The sequence below is a fragment of the Carcharodon carcharias genome, chromosome 3 (genome assembly GCF_017639515.1).
Source record: "Carcharodon carcharias isolate sCarCar2 chromosome 3, sCarCar2.pri, whole genome shotgun sequence".
Classification (NCBI taxonomy): Eukaryota; Metazoa; Chordata; class Chondrichthyes; order Lamniformes; family Lamnidae; genus Carcharodon; species Carcharodon carcharias.
In genome coordinates this window covers 100,785,768-100,807,291 of record NC_054469.1, presented here as the reverse complement: position 1 = coordinate 100,807,291, position 21,524 = coordinate 100,785,768, and the positions used below count along the sequence as shown (strand labels likewise).

The following is a 21,524-nucleotide window of genomic DNA, read 5'->3' as shown; positions in this document are numbered from 1 at the left end:
CACCCAAACCAATTCTACATCCTGATCTCCTGAACAAAGGCCATCTCTAACTATTGCGCAAATGCCGTCCTTGATTAACAGTGCTACCCCTCCACCTTTACCTAGTTTCCTATTCTTCTTGAAGGTCAAGATGATGGCATAGTGGTATTGTCGCTGGACTAGTAATCCAGAGACCCAGGGTAATGCTCTGGTGACCTGGGTTCGAATCCAGCCATGGCAGATGGTAGAATTTGAATTCAGTAAAAACCTGGAACTAAAACTCTATGGAATTAAATGACAGGAAACCATTGTTGATTATTGTAAAAACCCATCTGGTTCACTAATGTCTTTTAGGGAAGGAAATCTGTCATCCTTACCAGGTCTCCTTCAAGTGACTCCAGACCACAGCTATGTGGTTGTCTCTTAAATGCCCTCTGAAATGGTGTAGCAAGCCACTCAGTTGTTTCAAACCGCTACAAAGTCACAAAAAGGGAATGGAACCACCTGGCATCGACCTAGGCATCAGAAACAACAACGGCAAACTCAGCCCTGTCGGCCTGGCAAAGTCCTTCTTACTAGCATCTCGTGCCAAAATCCTCACAGAATCATATCTTACAGGTAATGTCCCAGACACCACTGTTCTTTGGTATGTCCTGTCCCAATGGCAGGACAGACCCGGTAGAGGTGGCCACACGGTGGTATACGGCCAGGAGGGAATTGCCTCAACATCGACTTCAATGTCCATCAGTAGCACCACTACTGACTGAGCTGGCCGAGTCCTAAATGACATAGCTGCTGGACTAGGTCTGTGGCAGATGGTGAGGGAACCAAGATGAGGGAAAAACATACTTGACCTCATCCTCACCATCTTGCCTACCTCAGCTGCATCTGTCCATGACAGTATCGGTAGGAGTAAACACAGAGTCCTCGTGGAGATGAAGTCCTTGCCTTCATATTGAGGATATCCTCCATCATATTGTGGGGCACTACCACTGTGCTAAATGGGATAGATTTTGAACAGATCTAGCAACTCAAGACTGGGCATCCATGAGGCGCTGTGGGCCATCAGCAGCAGTAGAATCATACTCAAACACAATATTTAGCCTCATGGCCCAGCATATCCCCCAGTTTACCATACTACCAAGCCAGGGGATCAACCCTGGTTCAGTGAAGAGTGCAAGAGGGCTTGCTAGGAGCAGCACCAGGCATACCTAAAAATGAGGTGTCAACCTGGTGAAGCTATAACACAGTAAACAGCGTAAGCAGTAAGTGATAGACAGAGCTAAGGGATCCCACAACCAATGGATCAGATCTAAGCTTTGCAGTCCTGCCACAACCAGTCGTGAATGGTGGTGTACAATTAAACAACTCACTGGAGGAGGAAGCTCCACAAATATTCCCATCCTCAATGATGGAGGAGCCCAGCACACCAGCGCAAAAGATAAGACTGAAGCATTCACTACAATCTTCAGCCAGAGGTGTGGATGATCCATCTCTGCCTCCTCAACATCAGATGCCAGTATTCAGCCAATTCAATTCACTCCACGTAATATCAAGAAACAGCTGAAGGCACTGCATAGTGCAAAGGCTATGGGCCCTGACAATATTCCGGCAGCAGTACTGAAGACTTGTGCTCCAGAATTTGCCACGCCCCTAGCCAAGCTGTTCCAGTACAGCTACAACACTGGCATTACCCGGCTATGTGGAAAATTGCCCAGGCATGTCCTGTACACAAAAAGCAGGACAAATCCAACCCAGCCAATTACCACCCCATCAGTCTACTCTTGATCCTTAATAAAGTAGTGGAAGAGGTCATCAACAGTGCTATTAAGTGGCACTTGCTTATCAATAACCTGCTCACTGACTAGTTTGGGTTCCGCCAGGCCCACTCGGCTCCTGGCCTCATTACAGTTCTAGTTCAAACATGGACTAAAGAGCTGAACTCCCAAGGTGAGGTGAGAGTGACTGCTTTGACATCAAGGCTGCATTTGATTAAGTGTGGCATCAGAGAGCCCTAGCAAAACTGGAGTCAGTAGGAATCAGGGAGAAATCTCTCCACTGATTGGAGTCATACCCAACACAAAGGAATATAGTTGTGGTTGTTGGAGATCAGCCATCTCAGCTCCAGGACATCACTGCAGGAGTTCCACAGGGTCGTGTCCTCGGCCCAACCAACTTCAGCTGTTTCATCAGTGACCTTCCTTCCATCATAAGTTCAGAAGTGGGGATACTCACTGATGATTGCACAATGTTCAGCACCATTTGCGACTCCTCAGATACTGAAGCAGTCCATGTCCAAATGCAGCAAAACCTGGACAATATCCTGGCTTGGGCTGACAAGTGGCAATGACCATCTCCAACAAGAGAGAATCTAACCATCACCCCATGATGTTCAATGGCATTACCATCACTGAATCCCCCACTATCAACATCCTAGGGGTTACCATTGACCAGAAACTGAACTGGACTAGCCATATAAATACTATGGCTACAAGAGCAGGTCAGAGGCTCTGAATCCTGCAGTGACTCCCCAAAGCCTGTCCACCATCTACAAGGCACAAGTCAGGAGTGTGATGGAATACTCCCCACTCTCTTGGATGAGTGAAACTCCCACAACACTCAAGAAGCTTGACACCATCTGGGACAAAGCAGTCCACTTGATTGGCACCACAACCACAAACATTCACTCCCTCCACCACCGACTCACAGTAGCAGCAGTGTGTACCATCTACAAGATGCGCAGCAGGAATTCACCAAGGTTCCTTCGACAGCACCTTCCAAACCTACAACCACTACCGTCTAGAAGGACAAGGGCAGCAGATAGATGGGAACACCACCACCTAGAAGTTCCCCTCCAAGTCACTCACCATCTTGACTTGGAAATATATCCCCGTTCCTTCACTGTCACTGAATCAAAATCCTGGAACTCCCTCCCTAACAGCACTGTGGGTGTACCTACACTACATGGACTTCAGCAGTTTAAGAAGGCAGCTCACCACCAGCTTCATAAGGGCAACTAGGGATAGGCAATAAATGCTGGCCCAGCCAGCGAAGCCCACATCCCAAGAATGAATAAAAAAAAAAATCTGGACCCAATCCTTGTCATCTTGCAGCAAGGTCTCCATAATGGCTATCTGATCTTAATTATTCACTTCAATGTGTGCTACCAATTCACTTACTTTGTTGTGAATGCTATGCACTTTCAAATGCAGAGCCTTTAGATTATTCTTTTTGTTATCTTTATAACATCAAGTCTTGATCCTTTGTGCATTTTTAGGTTTTTTTCTCTCTGTCCCTTCCTGCCATTCTTCGACCCTCATTTCCCATTTTACTAATTTTCTCTGTTATCTTGCCTCTACTCTTTGATATACTATATCTTTCCACATTTGATCCCTTGCACCCCCTATTTAGTTTAAAACCCTCTCCTTGCCCCCACTATTTAGTTTAAACTCCTTTCTACTTCTCTAGTTATGCGGTTCACAAGAACACAGGTCCCAGCCCGGTTCAGGTGAAGACTGCCCCAGTGGTACAGCCCGCGCTTTTCCCAGTGCTGGTGCCAGTGCCCCACAAGCTAGAACCCATTTCTCCCACAGCAGTCTTTGAGCCAATTTTTTTGTACCCTATGACAATTTGCATACATCTAATGTAATAATCCAGAGATTATAACCTTTGAGGTTCTGCTTTTCAATTTAGTATCTAGCTCCTCAAATTCTCCATGCAGAACCTCTTTGCTAGTTACACCTATGACATTGGTACCTACAACTGGATCTTCCCCCTCCCACTGCAAGTTCCTCTCCAGCCTTGAGCAAATGTCCCAAACCCTCGCACCGAGCAGGCAGCGCAGCCATCTGGACTCTCACTCTTTGCTACAGAGAATAGTGTCAATCACCTCACTATACTGTCCCCTACTACCACTAAGTTCCTTTTTGCTCCCCCGCCTTGAATGTCTTCCTATACCATGGTGCCACGGTCAGTTTCCTCATCCATCCTGAAGCCCCACTCTCATCTAAACAAGCTGAGAGAACCTGAAACCTAATAGCCAATTGCCAAGTCTGACACTCCTGCCCCCTGGGTCCCCTTACCTGTCTCACTCACAGTCACACTCTCCTTTCTCTGACCACTGACCAAATCAGAAGACCCTATCCTAAGTGGTGTGACTGCCTCCTGGTACAAAGCATCCAGGTAACTTTCCCCCTCCCTGATGTGGTGCAGAGCCTGCAGCTCGGCCTCCAGCTCAATGACTCAACCAAAGTTCCTCAAGCTGCAAACGCTTACTACAGACGTGTTTGCCCTGGGTCACAATGTTATCCAGGAAAACCCACATGCTGCAGCCGTGACACATCACCTGTCCTGCAAACCTTAATGTGTTTTAAATAATTACTTAATTATATTAATCACTTATTTATGTTGCTTTTTTATATATTTTATTATCTTTACCACCAATTTATGTACTATTTTAAACCTTAGGGATAGAATAGTGTTTACCCACTTACCTGATAATCACCAAACAGCTAACTCCTTTCCCTGTAGTAGAGGAAGAACCAATTGGACTCTGTGTTTACTCATGCCGATACCAAACTCCAACTCTGCACTCAGTTTCTTCAGCTGTACTCCATTAGTAATGATCATCATGATATGATGGAAGTATTTAAAATTCCAAAAGTTGGAGATAAAAGTTGACCATTTCTAGTAGTTGAGGATTCAGGAATAAAGGTTATAGATACAATAATAATGTAAAGCATTTTGAAATGAAGGACAGGATAAACTTATGCAGACTTGGTTGTGGAATTTACTTCTGTAATTAGTGATTGAGGCAAAAACTATGATCATTCAAGGTTAGTTTAGATAGGTGAATGAAGGAAAAGAGATTGAAAGGAGATGGAAATTTGGTATTTGTAAATGTTTGTTCTTTTGGAAGACAAACACCGACACGGATTGTGTAGGCCTAATGTCCTGTTTCTGTGTTGTAATTTCATTAGTTAGGAATAATTGCATGTATTAAACAAATAAGGTTCCTGTGCATTAATCATTATCCTGCAAATTGTGTTTGTTCGTTGTCTTGGATTCTGAAATATATTTGCTTTAAAAAAAACAATTATTTAACTCCTGTAGTGTGATTGACCTGTTGGTGCATCAACTCATCTAATCAGGAAGATCAAAACTGCTACACAATGGATAATTGTTATATTTCAAATACACCCTTATGCTTTTATGTTTTGATAGCTTGCTTTGATAACCATATTAAAACTCCTGTTTACTATCATGAGAACATTTTGACAGTTACTAAACCTGAGCAGAGCAATTGGAACATGTCAGCACTGTCCCACAACTTTGCTGTGCACTGCTGTATGACAATGGGCTTTATCCTTTGAAGGCTCCACCTAATTGCTTGTGTGGAAGATGCTGCTTTATTTTATTGGATGAATTTATATGATACTGGACAGTAAGCATATTGCAGTCTCTAGAATCATGAGCTCCTGCTGCACATCAGGTGTTTCATGTATCCAATCTAGTAAATATTCTTCAATTGTTGCATAATAAATATCTTGTCTGTTTTTAGAGTAACCTCATACTGTTAATATAAATCACCTCTGTTAATTTTATGAAGTAAACATGTTTGTGTACAAAAAAACCTGCTTATGGTGTTTTTTTGTAAATTGAAGCAAATTGTATAGGTGCATAAAGGTGAAAATCATTTTAATTCAGTTTTGCTGATCTAATGTGCCAAACCTAAGTAGGACACTTTAAAGACAAAATAAAGTTCAGATTCAATATTCTCATCCTGGTTCCTAGATTTTTGAATGCTTATGTATTCTGCCCAGTGATTTCAGGTTTCCGTCCTTTACAGTTTATAAGAAGGCATTGTCATGTCATATGTGCTCTGCCCGAAAGTAGGTCCTTGGCTCATTGTCTGCTGATGCTTCATCCCAGGCTGTTGTCTTCACCATTTTGTCAGTAGTTGTTTGTAGAAAACATTGCCTGAAATAAATTCATTAGTTTTAGCGAAGGCCAGCCTTGAGTTCGATCATGTGCTGGAAAAGGATGCTAGCAGCTGAGTGGTGTACAATTGTTGGTGTGCCCCAAAAATAAATGGTGTGTGCATGTGACACTTTCTCACTGGTACAGTAGTGTTTTCCTGATGCGCATTGAATGTGTTCTTTTGGACAAAGTGTGTTTGATTTTGTTGTACACTACCTAGTGAGTGCTTGATGCTAACACTGATTGAAGTGAAAAAAAGACGTTCTATTCTTCAGTGTAATCCTTCACCTTCCTGAAGGCAAAAATTCTTCAAATAAACTTGTAAATGAACTATTTGAAATGATATTTGATTTTAAAAATGTCGCTTGGCATTGTTGGGGAACACAAGCTTACCACTGCTTGAATAGTAATGCTATTGATAGGCATGTCCTATAACTCAACTCCTTCTCTAATGTAAAAGGTAATTTTGCAGGGCTAATTCATGGGGTTCCAATAACGTCAAGTGAATGATGATCTCTTTACTCCTGAGGTTCCCTTAAAAGCTAATGTACAGCCGGTTGGTTGACTCTATGTGACATTAAGCAGCAACTGAGTGCACTGGACACAGCCAAGGCTTTTGCCCCTTACAACATCCCAGTTACAGTGCTGAAGACAAGTGCAACTGAGCAAATTGTACCCTTAGCCAGGCTGTTTTCAGTGTAGCTAGGTCACTGTCAATATCATAACAATAGAAATCTAGCCAGGCTAGTTACCAGCCTGTGAACCACTTTCCAATCAGCAGTTAAGCGATGGAAGGAATCATCAATAGTTTTATCAAGAAACACTTCCTCACCAATAATCAGCTCATTTATCAGTTCAGATTTTGCCGGAACAACTCAGCTTCAAATATTATCACAGCCTTGATTCAGACATGGATGCGACAGCAGCATGCCAGATTCGTCTCTGGGAAACTAGGATGGGCAATCTAGGATGTGCAATATGTTTAGCTTTGCTAGTGTCACCCACATCTCAAAAACAAATTAAAAATAAATATTGAAACATCTGAGGCTATAAGGTGCCATATAAATGCAACAGATAGAAATATTACATGGGCGATGGCTGTCAAGAATATACTCCCAAATTCCGGTGACACTAGAATCAGTTTGTTTTGTGGTTAATCTTTAGCTGTGTTCTGCTTTCCCTCTCTCAAGCATTTGCTCTGTCACAAAAAATGCCCAGTTAAAGAAAAGTCACGCAGCCCTTCACATCCATTTGATGTATCACCAGGGTATGGAGTACATGCACTCCACTAGAAGGAAACAACATAAGAAATAGAACTGGATTAGGCCTTTTGGCTTCCCAGCCTGCTTCGCCATTCAACAAGACCATGGCTGATCTTCTACCTCAACTCCACCCTCCCACATTATCGCTATATCCCTTATAACCCAAAAACCTGTCTTGAACATGCGTAACAATGCTTCCATTGCTCTCTGGGTAGAAAATTCCAAAGATTTACAACCCTTTGAGTCAGGAGATTTCTCCTAATCTCAAACCTAAATGGCTGAGCCCCTTATTCTGAAACTGCAATCCCTGTTTGCTAGATTATCCTTGCAATATTCTGCTAGTTACAGCCTGCCAAGCTGAAAACGTCCCATTTATTCTTAATCTCTTTTTCTGTACATCAACAATCCTAAATAAACATACTAATACAATACCCCCAATCCCACAATTCCCAATTTTATATAATAGCCTCTTGTCAATTTTTTTTTTGAAAACCCATTTCTATTTATAAAATAAAGTGAAGAATATATAGGCTGTAATAAAACTTCTGACACTGATTGAGGTGCAAAAAGGATGTTCTTTTCTTCAGTGTAATCCTTCACCTTAATAAAACTAAGTAAATTAGTGTTAGAAAAACAATGATATTAAACATGTTCTACAGATTATCGTGCTTATTCCTATTGCTACTTTTGAGCTGTGCTTATGCTATCTTGCCTTTGGTTGTATTTTCACCATGCCATTTGAACTTATTTTCCATAGGAGAGTATTGATGTACAATGAAAATGTATTCCTCTTGTGCTGTGCCAGAAGGACTGTATTCATTTTAGGTGGGCAAAAATGTGTACAGAAGCTCCATGTTTGAAAACTGCAGTATGTTTATTCGTGAATTTAGTTGATTGTCTGCATTGTTTGAATATAACACTAACCATTAGTTCTCTTCATTTATATCCAGTGAGAAAGCTGAGCAGATTCAAAGTGACTTTTGTTGGAACTAAAAATCCAAGTGATAGTTTATTGATTCGACCAACAGATTAGAAAAAATGTTATGTCAAGAGTAGTACAGCAGTAAACAACTATCTAACTTGCTATTGCAATGAAATCTTAATTTTCAGCATTCTGGTGTCGGTGGTGCAGGTGCTGGGAAGAAGAGTCGTATTTGGAAAAATCTAAAACAAATTCTTGCTACGGAGAGGATGTTACCATGGAAACTGAATGATCCTAACTGTGAGCTTCGGTGATACTCGCTACCTATTTATGTTTTTTAATTATATCCAAATTTTACATAAAATCATACTGACCTTCTATGATGGAATCTTTCCATTTGTATTTTTAATTGTTTCAGATTCTACCATCAGCCTCTTACCAACTTGGTCAATTTGGACTTAATAAGTGGTAGAGAGAGCATGTCGTGTAAGAAGCATCACACTTGACCTCTTACCCATGCAGTATATGAAAGGCAATAATGATGCACATACATTGACTGCATTTGCCTGCTATGTTAAATCATGATTCCATCATAAAATTCTTCAAACTTGCACATGTTAAAACCCAATACAAAGGAAACAATTTTGAAAATACTGTAAAATATCACCACTAAAAATATGTGTAAAAAAAAAAAGCATCATATGCATAAGAGAGAGCCCCAAAATTATTTGGTTGTAATCATAAAGCTTGTGCAATAATAGATATTTGAATAAGTTATAGGTTAACAAGATTCAACCTTTATGGCAAAGTAAATTTTGCATTATTCCCTCATGCCACATAGTGAGAAACCTAAAGGAGAAAATTGCTTTCTTCGTTACTTAAAATGGTTGTTTTAGCAAAATTATTTTTCTTATTTGTTCCTGGAATGTGAGCATCACTGGTAAGGCCAGCATTTTTGTACAATCTAATTGCCCTTAAGAGAATGGTAAGTCACCTTGAACCGCTGCAGCCCATGAGTTGTAGGTACACCACTGCGCAGTTAGTAGGGGGAGGGTTCCAGAATTTTGACCTAGTGACAGTGAAGTTATAACAATGTAGTTCCAAATGAGGATGTGACTTTGAGGGGAACTGGCAAGTTGTATCTGCTGCCCATCTCCTAGGCGATGGGAGTTGCGAGTTTGCAAGGTGCTGTTAAAGTAGACTTGGTAAGTTGCTACAGTGTACACTCATTCCAGAGTACCCAGCTTTTGACTTGCTTTTGTAGCCAAGTATTTATATGGCTGGTCTAGTTACATTTCTGATTAATGGTAGCCCCCAGAATGTTAATGTTGGGGGTTCAGCAATGGTAATGCCATTGATGTCAATGGGTGATGGTTAGATTATCTCTTGTTGGAGATGACCATTGCCTGGCACTTATGTGGCATTAATGTTACTTGCCACTTCCCAGTCCAAACCTGAATGTTGTCCAGGTCTTTCTCCATTCGGGCACAGATTGCTTCAGTATCTGAGGAGTTGCAAATGGTACTGAACACTATGCAATCAGCAATGAACATCCCCACTTCTGAGCTCATGATGGAGAGAAGGCCATTGACGAATCAGCTGAAGTTGGTTGGTCTAGGACACTATCTTGAGGAACCCCTGCAGTGATATCCTTATGTTGAGATGATCGGCCTCCAACAATCTGCCATCCTCCTTTGTACTAGGTATGACTCCAATCAACAGAAAGTTTTCCCCCTGATTCCTATTGACTTCAATTTTGATAGGGCTCCTTGATTCCACACCTGGCCAAATGCTGCCTTTTGTCAAGTTTTATGACGCAGCAGTTGGTAAAGGCTGAGTTGTTTAAATCCCAGAGAGAAACTTGAACAACTGTCATAACCTATATTTTCAATTGGTATGTTTGAGATGCAGCTCTGAATTCAGTAATAAGACCACCAGGCCTCTAGAAGGTTTTTATATAAAACTACATTAAATATTCTTTAATTTAACAACAAATTAAACACATACACATGCCTACAAATTACTACCATTATAACTTTAAACAAATCCCCAAACTAATCACTCCCAGGTAAATCTTCATCAAGGCAACAATAACCCATAGACTTTAAACAGACACCAGGCAAAGCACATTTGACCTTATGAATTCAAAATGAGGTTCCTTGCAATTTAGTTCCTTTTCAGACACAGTTGTAGGCTTACAGGCTGGTTAGATCTTAAGTGCCTCTGACTTACACACACAAACTCCTTTCTTTTTATACCTAGCTTTTCCTTTGAATGTAAATTTTCCATGGTATCCGTGGCTTTTAACATCATATCTTCTAACATAACATTTTCGTCCCACTAATTTTATTAGTAATATAAACACATTGCTTGGCGTCTCCCAGCTAGGTGCAAGATTTCACCCATTCCTTTGACCCCTTGACACCTATGTTTCTAAACTTCTCTATGTTTATCTAATTACCATTTCAAACCTACTTCTTTCTATATATCAAAGCACCCAGACTAGCTCGCTTTAATCCAATTAAGACACACACATAGACACAGGCCCTACTACAATTCCATCTTAAAGATAATTTCCAATAACATTGTAGACATTAATATCTCTTCATGACAGAAGTACAGTCACTTTCGCCTCACCTCTTGAGTGCAGCTCTTTCTCCATGTTTGGACCAAGGCTGCCAAGTAATGAAGTAAGTTTGCCTTGAAAATCTGAGGACCAAATGTTTACTTTACAACTGTAACAATTGTTCTAACACTAAAATTTTTCACTTGAATTTAATATTCACTGCACAAGAATCGATTGGAACAAAACATATTGCCACTTTGTAATTATGAAAATAAGTTTCTATCAATGTTTTACTGCAAAGATTTATAAGAGTTGTAATTATGCTTTCTTGAAATAACAAGTTTTAGTTTGTGAGATCTTAATACTTAATAAGTTTGTAGGCTTATGCCAAATACCAATCTTTAATAAAAAAAAAAGTGATTCTTCATTGTGGATAAGAGGTCTTGATAATTATGGGCAGAATTCTCCAGTCAGTGAGCGGGGGTGGGACCCTCCCGCCGATGCATAAAATGACGTGTGGTGACGTTGGACGTGCGTCCCAGTGTCACCACGCGTAATTTAGATTTTCAGTTCGTCAGGCACACAGCCAACTCATCTACACGCCCGCCGAACTGTCAAAGGCCCTATTAAGGCCGTTTAAGTAGTAATTAATTAAATTAGCTGAGCTGCCTATCCAACCTTAAGGTTGGCGGGCAGGCGAAGAGCCCACACAGCCTTCGCATTTTTCATGAAACCTCATCCATGAACGGGATGAGGTTTCATGAAATGTTTTAAAAGTCAATAAAAATTTTAAAAATAATTATTTCACATGTCCCAGTTCATGTGACAGTGTCACATGAGGGGACATGTTTTAAAAGTTTTTATTTCCCTTTATTTAAATTTACATGTCAAACCTATCTCCGAGGCACCTCTGTGCCTCAGGGAGATCTCTGCACTCTTTCGCGCATGTGCGCGAAAGAGCGCAGGGAATAACTCAGGGAATCCCCCCACCCCTACTCGCACAGAGAGCACTCAGCACTTCCTGGCGAGCGTTATGCTGGGCGGGCCTTAATTGGCCCACCCACGTAAAATGGCGGCATGTCCTTGATTGGGGGTGCCAATCGGGTTCGTGCCCGCCCCTGCACAACCCTTCCCCCTTCCCAACGGGGGGAAAATTCAGCCCTATGTATTTTTTGCTGTGGCAGAAAGAAATCTGTTAGCTTTGCTGACATTCTACACTTAATAAATTTGAGCAATTACTATAGTTTCCAAAACTTGTAAATTCACAGATTATATTCATGTTTTGATTTTTCTACATGTTGAAAGATTCTCAATATTTGTCTAGTCAGATGTTGATCTCAGTAACATTCAATTCCTTTTTATCTTAAAATCTTCAGATTCCAGCATTGATGCTCTTCCTTCCTTTAAACCGGCCAAAAAATATTCTGATATATCAGGACTTCCTGTAAGTAGGGTACATTGTTTTTATTGCATTAAGTTGATTTTGTGAAATATTAAATGCCAGAAAGTTAAACGACAGTTACCTTTTGAACATTGCCTCGTACTCCACTATTGCTATTTACTATGTTAATCTAGAAACCTGATTTTTTTTTTTGTTCTGTAAACTTTTGTACAACAGCAGCAAGTTGTATTTATGTAGTGCCTTTGAAATAAAAAGTCACAAGGCACTTTAAAGATATAGGGAGAAAAAATGAATTCTGAACCAAAGAAACGGATATTAGGGATGACTAAAAGCTTGATTGAAAAGTGATCTTAAAGGAGGTAGGAAGCTTTAGTGGTAGGAGGGGATGCATGAGGCCAGCAGTAAAGGAACAGAGTGTTTGTGAGTTGTAGAACTGAAGGCACTTACAGAGTTGTGGAGAAACGAGGCCATGAAAGGATTTAAATATGTTTAAATGAATCAGGTTAATCCATGTGTGACTCAACATAAATTGTATTCCATTATATTTCTTTGCAATGCATAATTTACTACATAGGACAGCAATTTGTAGCAATATGAAGAGATTACAAAGAAATCCCATGGAGTGACCTTTTGTGAAGGACTTCTGCTTGAATTCTAATATTGTAGTATATTGAGCAGTGGAAGCTTTTAACTTTCTTGCTCTACCTTAATCTGGAGACTTTTTAAATTCTAATTTGCTTGCACCCTCTCCTGCAGCACAGTTCCCTCTATGCTCCTGTTCCACTGGTGCTGGCATTCCTCCTCTATATTATTATGACCATTGTGTGTACCTACAGAATGACTGTTCTATCACAACTAAATCTAATCCTTTCTTCACTGTGCACATATACCAGCAGGAATAACTGGATTATGTCGTGCGTGATTCCCTAGCGCTGGAGCAATGAGTACAATTGTGGTACTCCAGCTGCTATCACATCTGAGATCAATTAGGTAGGGATGGGCAATAAATGTTGGCCTAGTCAGTGATGCCCATATCTCGTGAATGAATAAATAAAATATTTCTGGCCTTATTTGATGATCCTTCTTGTATATGATCCCTCCTCAGGCTGTGATTTATTCTTCAACCAATATTGCAATCACTCCAGTCCTTTTTTTTTAAACTTTCCTCTATTTCTCATTTGAAACCCTGTAACCATAAGACATAGGAGCAGAAGTAGGCCATTCAGCCCATCGCGGCTGCTTTGCCATTCATAGCTGATCTAATAATCCTCGACTCCACTTTCCTGCTTTTTCCCCATAACCCTTGATTCCCTTACTGATTAAAAATCTGTCTATCTCAGCCTTGAATATACTTAACAACCCAGCCCCCACAGCCCTCTGCCATAAAGAATTCCACAGGTTCACTACCCTCTAAGAGAAGAAATTCCTCCTCATCTCTGCTTTAAATGGGCGCCCACTTACTCTGAGATTATGCCCTCTGGTCCTAGACTCTCCCGCAAGGGGAAACAACCTCTCAGCATCTACCCTGTCAAGCCCCCTAAGAATTTTATATGTTTCAATAAGGTTGTCTCTCATTCTTCTAAACTCCAATGAGTACATGCCCAACCTACTCAACCTCTCTGAATCAGAAAATCCCTCCATACCCAGGATCAACCTAGTGAACCTGCTCTGAACTGCCTCCAATGCCAGTATATCTTTCCTTAGATAAGGGGACCAAAACTGTTCACAGTATTTTCGGTGTGGTCTAACTAATACAGTTTTGTATATTTTTAGCAAGACTTCCCTATTTTTGTAACCAGGAATGTTGAGCTGCCATTCTCGACCTTGAAACATGGCTTAAGTAGTGGCCATAGTATCATCCTTTTATGTAAGAACGGAAGTGAACAAAACTCTCTTTTTCCACCCCCACCACAAAACCGAGTAATTAACTGATGGAACCTACTTTTTGATCAAACAGCTGATGCAGTGTTGATTAGCTACTTTTTAAAAGTTACCTGTATTGTTACAACTGGGTAAGGGGAGAAGAATGCTATCTGTGGATGATTGGCTAAGGCTAAATTGTGGAGACAAATAAAACAAGTAGGATTCTCTTCATTTTTATGCATTTATGTAGAGTTTTCCCATACGCAATATAAATACCTGTGGTAAAATCTTGATAAAATAGATTGTCTATGATCTCTGGAAAGAACAGCCTGATGGGCCAAATGGCTTTTTCTTGATGCCTATAGTGCTGTTTTTCATTTACATTTATTTGCAATGGTTATTTGTAGGATATTTTGTGCTTGCCATAATATTTTTCTTATTTACTCCTTCAGAGGATGTAGGTGTTGGTGGCTAGGCCAGTATTTATTTCCCATCTCTAATTGCCCTTGAGAAGGTGTGGGTGAGTCACCTCCTTGAACCTGTTATTGCCACATGAGGAGGGGCAAAAAGTAACTCCCCTATTCTACCACTCCAGGTCTGACCATAACAGATTTATTTTGTGAATTTAGAGAGGATGTGCATTGCCAATACTGCAGGAATCCCACTATTCAGATTATAAAGAATTAGCCAGACAGGTTTTCTGAATTTAAGCACAGAACAAGATAATTGTTTTGAAACTATTTCCTGAGTTCAAAAAAAAATCAGCAAATCGTAGCTACCAATCATATGTCAGACACATTCCTTGGGCCCACACACACACTAGTACAGATGGCAGAATAAGAGGATAGGTGTAAGGATTTTTTACAGTTCATGTAGATAAACAAACAAAGGCATATATGGTTAACTTTCCTTTGGCTGGTCTTGATGTAGTGATTCCACGTTGTGACCATTTTGTTCAATTGTCAGAATGGTAACTTTGCAAATCTGAGAAACAGCATCTTTGCAGCTTTTCAGTACAGCATTCTAATTTTTGATCTCTCTGGCTTGGTAAAACAGTTCTTAAACACTGCTGCCTGCATATTCCAGAAGAATTTGATTAATCTGTATGTTGTGGTCATTGTTTTTTAGAACAGATAATTGCAGTTTGATGTCTCATCTCAAACTTTGAAGAGTTTCCGGCTAGTGCAAAAGCCAACAGGAGATGGGCTCTTTCACACTTCCTAGGGGCTTGGGTGTCTGTTCCCTTTTCATCCCACTTGGGTGGAATGCAAATTGTATATTGCAGCTGGCTGACAGTCCTCCATTGTCTTAATGGGATTACAGTTTATTGGTTTTAAAATCCAGCCAAAGAAAAAAGAATCAAAGTTTATTTTTTTAATGTGTTATACTTTCAACAATTAACTGGAGTTTGTATATCTTTTTTAAATTTATCGGTATCTTTGGTGATTATAACAGTGTACACAAAAACAGTGGTCACATGGGAAGGGTATTTCTATGCCTTTGGAAGTGTACCCTAACGAGTAAGGGGAAGGGTGTAAATCAGCACACAAGTGAAAGTTGTTTAGGGAGGGAAATAGCTGAAATTTTGTGTTAAACCTTTTTTCAATGGTTGCAGGGCAAGGTCTTGCTTAGGGAAGGGGGAGAAGTGGCCTCAGGCAAGGGGACAGGCTGCAGGACAAGAGCTGTACTGGGGGAGGGTATCTCAGAGTCTGTGTTGGGAGGAACATGTTGATCTGTGCAAGTGGCCTCAAGATGGTGAGGGCTGAGGAGGCGGTCCCCAGAGGTGATGAGGCCAGATGGATGTGTGACGGTATGTGTGTGAGAATGGGTGGTGATGTCCTTGAGCTGGCAGTGAGTGAGATACCAGTGAATGTGTGATGGACTTGAGTGTGAGAGTTTAGAGTGATGAGATGGTTGCCTGGCTGCATGGATGAGATCATTCATCCTTTATCTGCATTGGATGGCCAATCTCTTCTGTGCAGCATTGGCAATGACCACAGCAGCCACCACCTTCCATGCTGGATTGGTGATGCAGCTGCCCACCCTGCGGCCAGAGCGGGGGTAGAGGACATCATGGCGGGCCTCCATGGCGCCTAAATGGCATTCCAGTGACATGTCATTAAACCTGGGGACTGCAGTCTTTTTGCCTTTTGTGGACGCCTTCCCTGCAGTAATCATGGGCTGGAAGCACAGAGATGTGTTCGCGCACCTGAACTTTTAAATTTGGCGCCCGGCATGATGTGGCAAGGTGATGGTGTGGCGGGTGAATGAGAGCCCGCCCATCATGGAACCTGGAATTTCCCTGGAATGCATAAGGGTTTGGGACAATACAGTGTGAAAACCCGCCATTGCGGCCAGTGGATAAAACACCGCCCGCTACTGCACTTAGTGCAAATCTGGGACAATTCTGCCCCTTATTTTTCCACCTTACACCATTCATCCCTCCCATACACACCACAAACCTATCATGTGTTATAACAGCCCCTTTGTTTTAAAAAAAATGTGGAGAATGAATATAAGATATGAAGTTATTAAAGTTGCAGTTAGAATGAAGCTAGTAAATTACCAGAGGGAGATCTGCAAACTGAACTCAAAATCCACAGGTTATAGGCTGAGCTAAGTGGATCAGAGCGTAGCTCTGGCACTACTATATCAAGTTGAAAATGGTACTGGGCAACCAAGGAACTAATAGGAGGAGGAGTCTTCATGAACATCCCCATATTGACTGTTGTAGAGCCCTGCATATGCAAGAGACAAGGTAAAAGTATTTTGAAGTGTTTTTAGCCAAATATGCTGAGTGAATGGTCTCACAAGGCCGCCTCCTGAGGCCCCCATCTACAAGGATGCCAATTTCCAGGCAGTTTAATTCCTTGTTATGATTCCAGCTGATGTTAGTACAGGACAAGCCAGATTCCGAGGTGGAACCCAGATTGATATATCCTAACTTTTATATTTTTGTTTAGATACGTGGAGAGTGGCTACTGAACAGAGTCACAGGAGACAGGTGATGAACTTTTAACAAAAGAATAAAACATTTTGTTAAAGAGGAAAAGATGAACTATATTACAATACTTCTTCACTCACAACTATATCTTTACAGCTATATACAGATTTGTAAGGATAACACAAGTTACAAAAGCTATCTTGTACTCCATATCGTTCACAGTAAGTACACAGTCCATGTAAACCAATAGGCGACCTGTGGTCAGACACACCACACTCTGAAACCAAGTGACAGATGCCACCCCAAACAGATGCTCTGCATCTCCAATCAACTTCTCCCAGACACTTGTCATACTGTGAGCCAACTGTTCTCTCTGAACTCCACCTTTTACATGGGGTTTTTAATCTCCACCTTCAAAGAACTTGCTTTGGAACCTTCTCCCAAATGATGCTTTCTCTGAGATGTCTTCCACAAGGGTCCACCTCCAGGGTTTTGAGCTCTCTTTGATCACCACATGTATTCAAGCTTTCTTCCATGCACTCTTTCTTAAATGTTCAGCTATGCCAACAGAACACCACTGCTTCACATACCCATAGTAAAGAATTACAGACCTTTGGCTGCCCCCTTGGATCTTTTGTCTTCTCCCAAGCCTATATTGCTTTAAATCTGTGTCCTGCAGCTTTTCCCCTTGAAACTTGGAGTCTTTCTCTGCTCCTCACTCTTAACTTCACTTAATAGGATCTTTTCTAGGTTCCTGTCCTTTTCCTTTGACTTAACTGTCCTCTTGGGACCTTTCCTGTTCCACTCCCTGGTTTTGGGGACTTTTTTATTTGGTTTTTGAAACCTGCTCTTTGCAGTTTCTTGTCCTGCTTCTGCTGGCCATTGCTTCCAACTTTATTTTGGGACTTGCTATCTGTCCCTCTCCCCATGCTGCTTCTGCTGGCCATTGCTTCCAACTTTATTTTGGGACTTGCTATCTGTCCCTCTCCCCATGCTGCTTCTGTTGGCAATTCCTTTCAATCTTGGAGCTCCCTGACCAACTGCACTCAAACTGAACTGAAACTACTTTTCTGTCTCTGTGGGGCCTCCTGTTGCTAAGCTTTTTTCTACCTTGTGTTTGTTTTACCTTCCCTTCAAGAATCGTAAAATCTCATCAGAATACAGGCACACAAGCAAAGCCTTGGACCTGCTCGCTCCACTCTAAAATGAAACTAGCTCCCAGTTTCACCTTTTTAACCCACTCAAAGCTAAAGCTTATTCATAACACCCACAAATACAACTTACTTAAACTACCTCTATTTTCTAACATCATTTAATGAAGCATTAAATAGCTGAATGCATTGCATGCTCTGAATGCTATGGGCCCTATCAGCAGCCTGCTATAATACTGAGCTAACTACTCACCTAGCCAAGCTGCTCCAGTACACCACCTTCCATCTCAGAATTTGAAAGCTTATCCAAGTATGCCTTATCTGCACAAAATATGATGAATTTAATCTGGCATATTATCACCCTATCAGCTTCTTCACAAGGTTAATAATATGATGAAAGGAAGCATCAGTAGTGTGATCAAGTAAAACCTGCTTCACAAATAGCCTGGTCACCAATTCTTGAATCTGATTCCATCAAAGCAAGAGCCCCAGCCTTCTTTCACAGCCTTGTTCCAGAAATAGGCATGAGCTGAATGCCAGAGTAGAGGTGAAGAATAACTTTTCATGACATTAAGGCAGCATTCAACCAAGTATGACACCAAGGAGCCCAAGCAAAACTGAGTCAATGGAAGTCAAAGAGCCAGTGGCAGGAGTCATAGCTGACGTAAAGAAAGATGGTGTAGTTTTCAGAGGCTAGTATAAATATGTAGGGCATCCTGAGCTCAACCATCTTCAGATCTTTCAACCTTCTCTCCATTATAAGGTCAAGGCTGGGGTGTTTGTTAACTGTCTGTGTTTAGTTTCATTTACACCTCCACTAAATTAGGCTGTTTCTGCTGGTCTACAGCATTTGTGTTACGTAAATGCTTGGTAAAGATCATCTTGAACAAGTAGGTATTTATACCTTTCCTTCTCCCCACAGTTAAATACTCATCACATAGTGAAAAGCAGACTAGACTCTTAGCATTAACGGATTTGATCCTCGAATTTTAAGAGATCAACCCTTTTGAAAGCTCTTTACCTTAAGTTTTTTCATTCATTTACAGGATGTGGGCATTGCAGGCGCTAGGCCAGTATTTTTTGCCCATCCTACCCCTTGCCGTTCAGATTTTTTTTTAAGTCATTAAAAATAGTGTATTTAGTAAATCATATAACTAAACCCTCACAATGATATTTTTTAGGATTATTTCATTCAGTAAATAGGACAGTTTCTGGACCATTCACTTCTTTCAACACAGAGTCCCCAACCACCTCCACCCTCTGTCTTGTTGAATTTATCCTCACCCTGAACATATGGCCCCCATCTTTGCTCAAGCCCAAGGGCTGCAGATCTGAACATATCTAGTACTCAGTTGGTCTAGTCAGCCATCACCACATTTGACTGGACCGGATCAAGCTATCAGGCCTCACACCCTCCCAGTCAAATTTGTCCAATACTCCAGGATCATTGTGCGAGCAAAGATAACCCTGGCTTCCTGTCTCCACTGCCAGGTGTTTCCCTAAATCCCTCTCCCTGACCCCTCACCTCCAACATGGGCAACAAGTCCACGGAATTCTATGTCATTAAGATAAAGAACATCTATTCAACTGCCACTGCTGCTTCCCCTTATCCTTTTCATTTCAAGTCATGTACCTTTGATGTCAATTGCATTCCCCCTTCCATTTGTAACCTCTGTGTTCTATATGACTCCAAGTTTAACTTTCAGCCCAACATTCTTCATCAGAAAGGCTTCAAGCTTGTAACATCAACCACCTCCGTTCCACCTTTAGTCCATCTGCTACTGCCTTGTTATTTATCACTACTGTGAGTTGGCAAATCTGCAAAAGTAAACTGTTGAGTAAGAATGTCTTAGCCACAAAATGTTAAGCAAGATTATAAAGAATTGTGGCTCGAAGCAAGTATAGGTGAAGTCTGCCAGATGTTGGATCTACTAGTAGTGAAGATGTGATATCGCAAGATAAAGTTTTTCTGACTTAATAAGTATTTTGCCTTAATTGTTATTGAGGAGAAGATGGGTAACTTATTTGATCTGGAATGGGAACTAGAGGGTGTTTCCGAGGTAGGTTGTGACACTATTCAGATTACTACTAGGATGATTGCCAAACAGTTGTGCAAATTTAAGCTAAGTAAATATCTTGCTAAATAAGGTGCACCTATGGATTCATACAAAAATACGGGAGGAATTTGCGGAAAGCCTGACAGAAGTCTTCCAGAAATTACTGAATGCTGGCAAGGTATCTGGGGTCTGGACTGAAGAAAGGCAAATGTTACTCCAATTTTATAAAAAGCTAGCAAAAGTGATCCAAAAAATTATAGGCCAATGAATTTGATGTCCATTGTGGATAAAGTTATGCAAACCTTTATTAAAGATAAGATCATGGAGCCATTGTATAAAAGTAAAATCATAAAAGATAGTCAATAAAGTTTCATGAAGGGGCAGTGTTGCCAATCTAATATACTATTTTTCTTTGACGGTGTGTTAATGTGTTAACCTGATGCGAGTAAGGCAGTGAATGCGGTGTACTTGGATTTAAGTACGGCCTTTTGTACAATTCCACTGAAAATAAAGCTGGAGTTAGTGGAAATATTTTACAACGGGTATATAATTGACTAGTAGAACCTAGAGTGTAATAATACAGAGAGTGTCATCAGCCTGGGTGATAAATATCATATCATAAATGATCTGGAGCTAGGAGTCACAAGCATAATGGCTAAATTTGCAGTTGCAATAAAGTTAATGAAGATGTTGGCTGAACAGGATAAACTCCAGATAAATTTGAATATATTTGAAAAATGCAGACAGGTGGCAAATTAAATGTACATTAGTTCACTTGGAGATTTTAAAAAATCCAGGGAGGGATAATGTGCTTGAAACATTTAAATGATCTGGGAATCCAGATTGACAGCAAATTGAGATACTTGTAACAATGTTTAGGGACAGTGAGTAAAGCAAATCATGTTGGGGTGCATTCGAGGGTCATTATTATAGTGTACAGTGAACATAGTACAATACTGATTGCTGCAGTACAAAGGATATTGCATTCACTGAATGAACACAGAAAAGAACATCTAGAATGATTGAGGTTATGATGGGATTGGATTATGAGGAACAATTATGTAAATTGAGTACATTCTCATTAGCAAAGAAGAGGTTGAGAGGTGATCTGAACACAACACAAGAGCTAAGAGCAGAAGTAGACCATATGGCCCAACTTCACCATTCAGTACGATCATGGCTTTCAAACTTAACATGAAATTCAGTTGCATAGTGATCATTAGTTCCCAGCAACTCTCTTACTATGAGATTATTGATTAACCTTGCCTCATTATACAATACTATATCTAAAATAGCTTTATCCCTAGTTGGTTCCACAATGTATTGCTCCAGGAAGCTGTCATGAAAACATTCCACAAAATCATCTTCGAGACCATCTTAGCAATTTGTTTGGTCCAGT

The 21,524-nt window shown here is 40.7% G+C and overlaps 1 protein-coding gene across 4 annotated transcripts in view; it reads left to right on the top strand.

The window, feature by feature from the left end:
* The window catches only part of ino80c (INO80 complex subunit C), a 47,616-nt gene that overhangs the window by 11,934 nt on the left and 14,158 nt on the right, over nt 1–21,524 (top strand). For 2 of the 4 annotated variants that reach the window (XM_041184216.1, XM_041184215.1), the window contains exons 4-6: nt 8,331–8,442; nt 12,085–12,152; nt 16,937–16,977. In XM_041184216.1, coding sequence (XP_041040150.1) covers nt 8,331–8,442; nt 12,085–12,152; nt 16,937–16,977 — 221 coding nt within the window. The remainder of the gene's footprint in view (nt 1–8,330; nt 8,443–12,084; nt 12,153–16,936; nt 16,978–21,524) is intronic. The other 2 variants (XM_041184213.1, XM_041184212.1) reach the window with 1 other exon arrangement.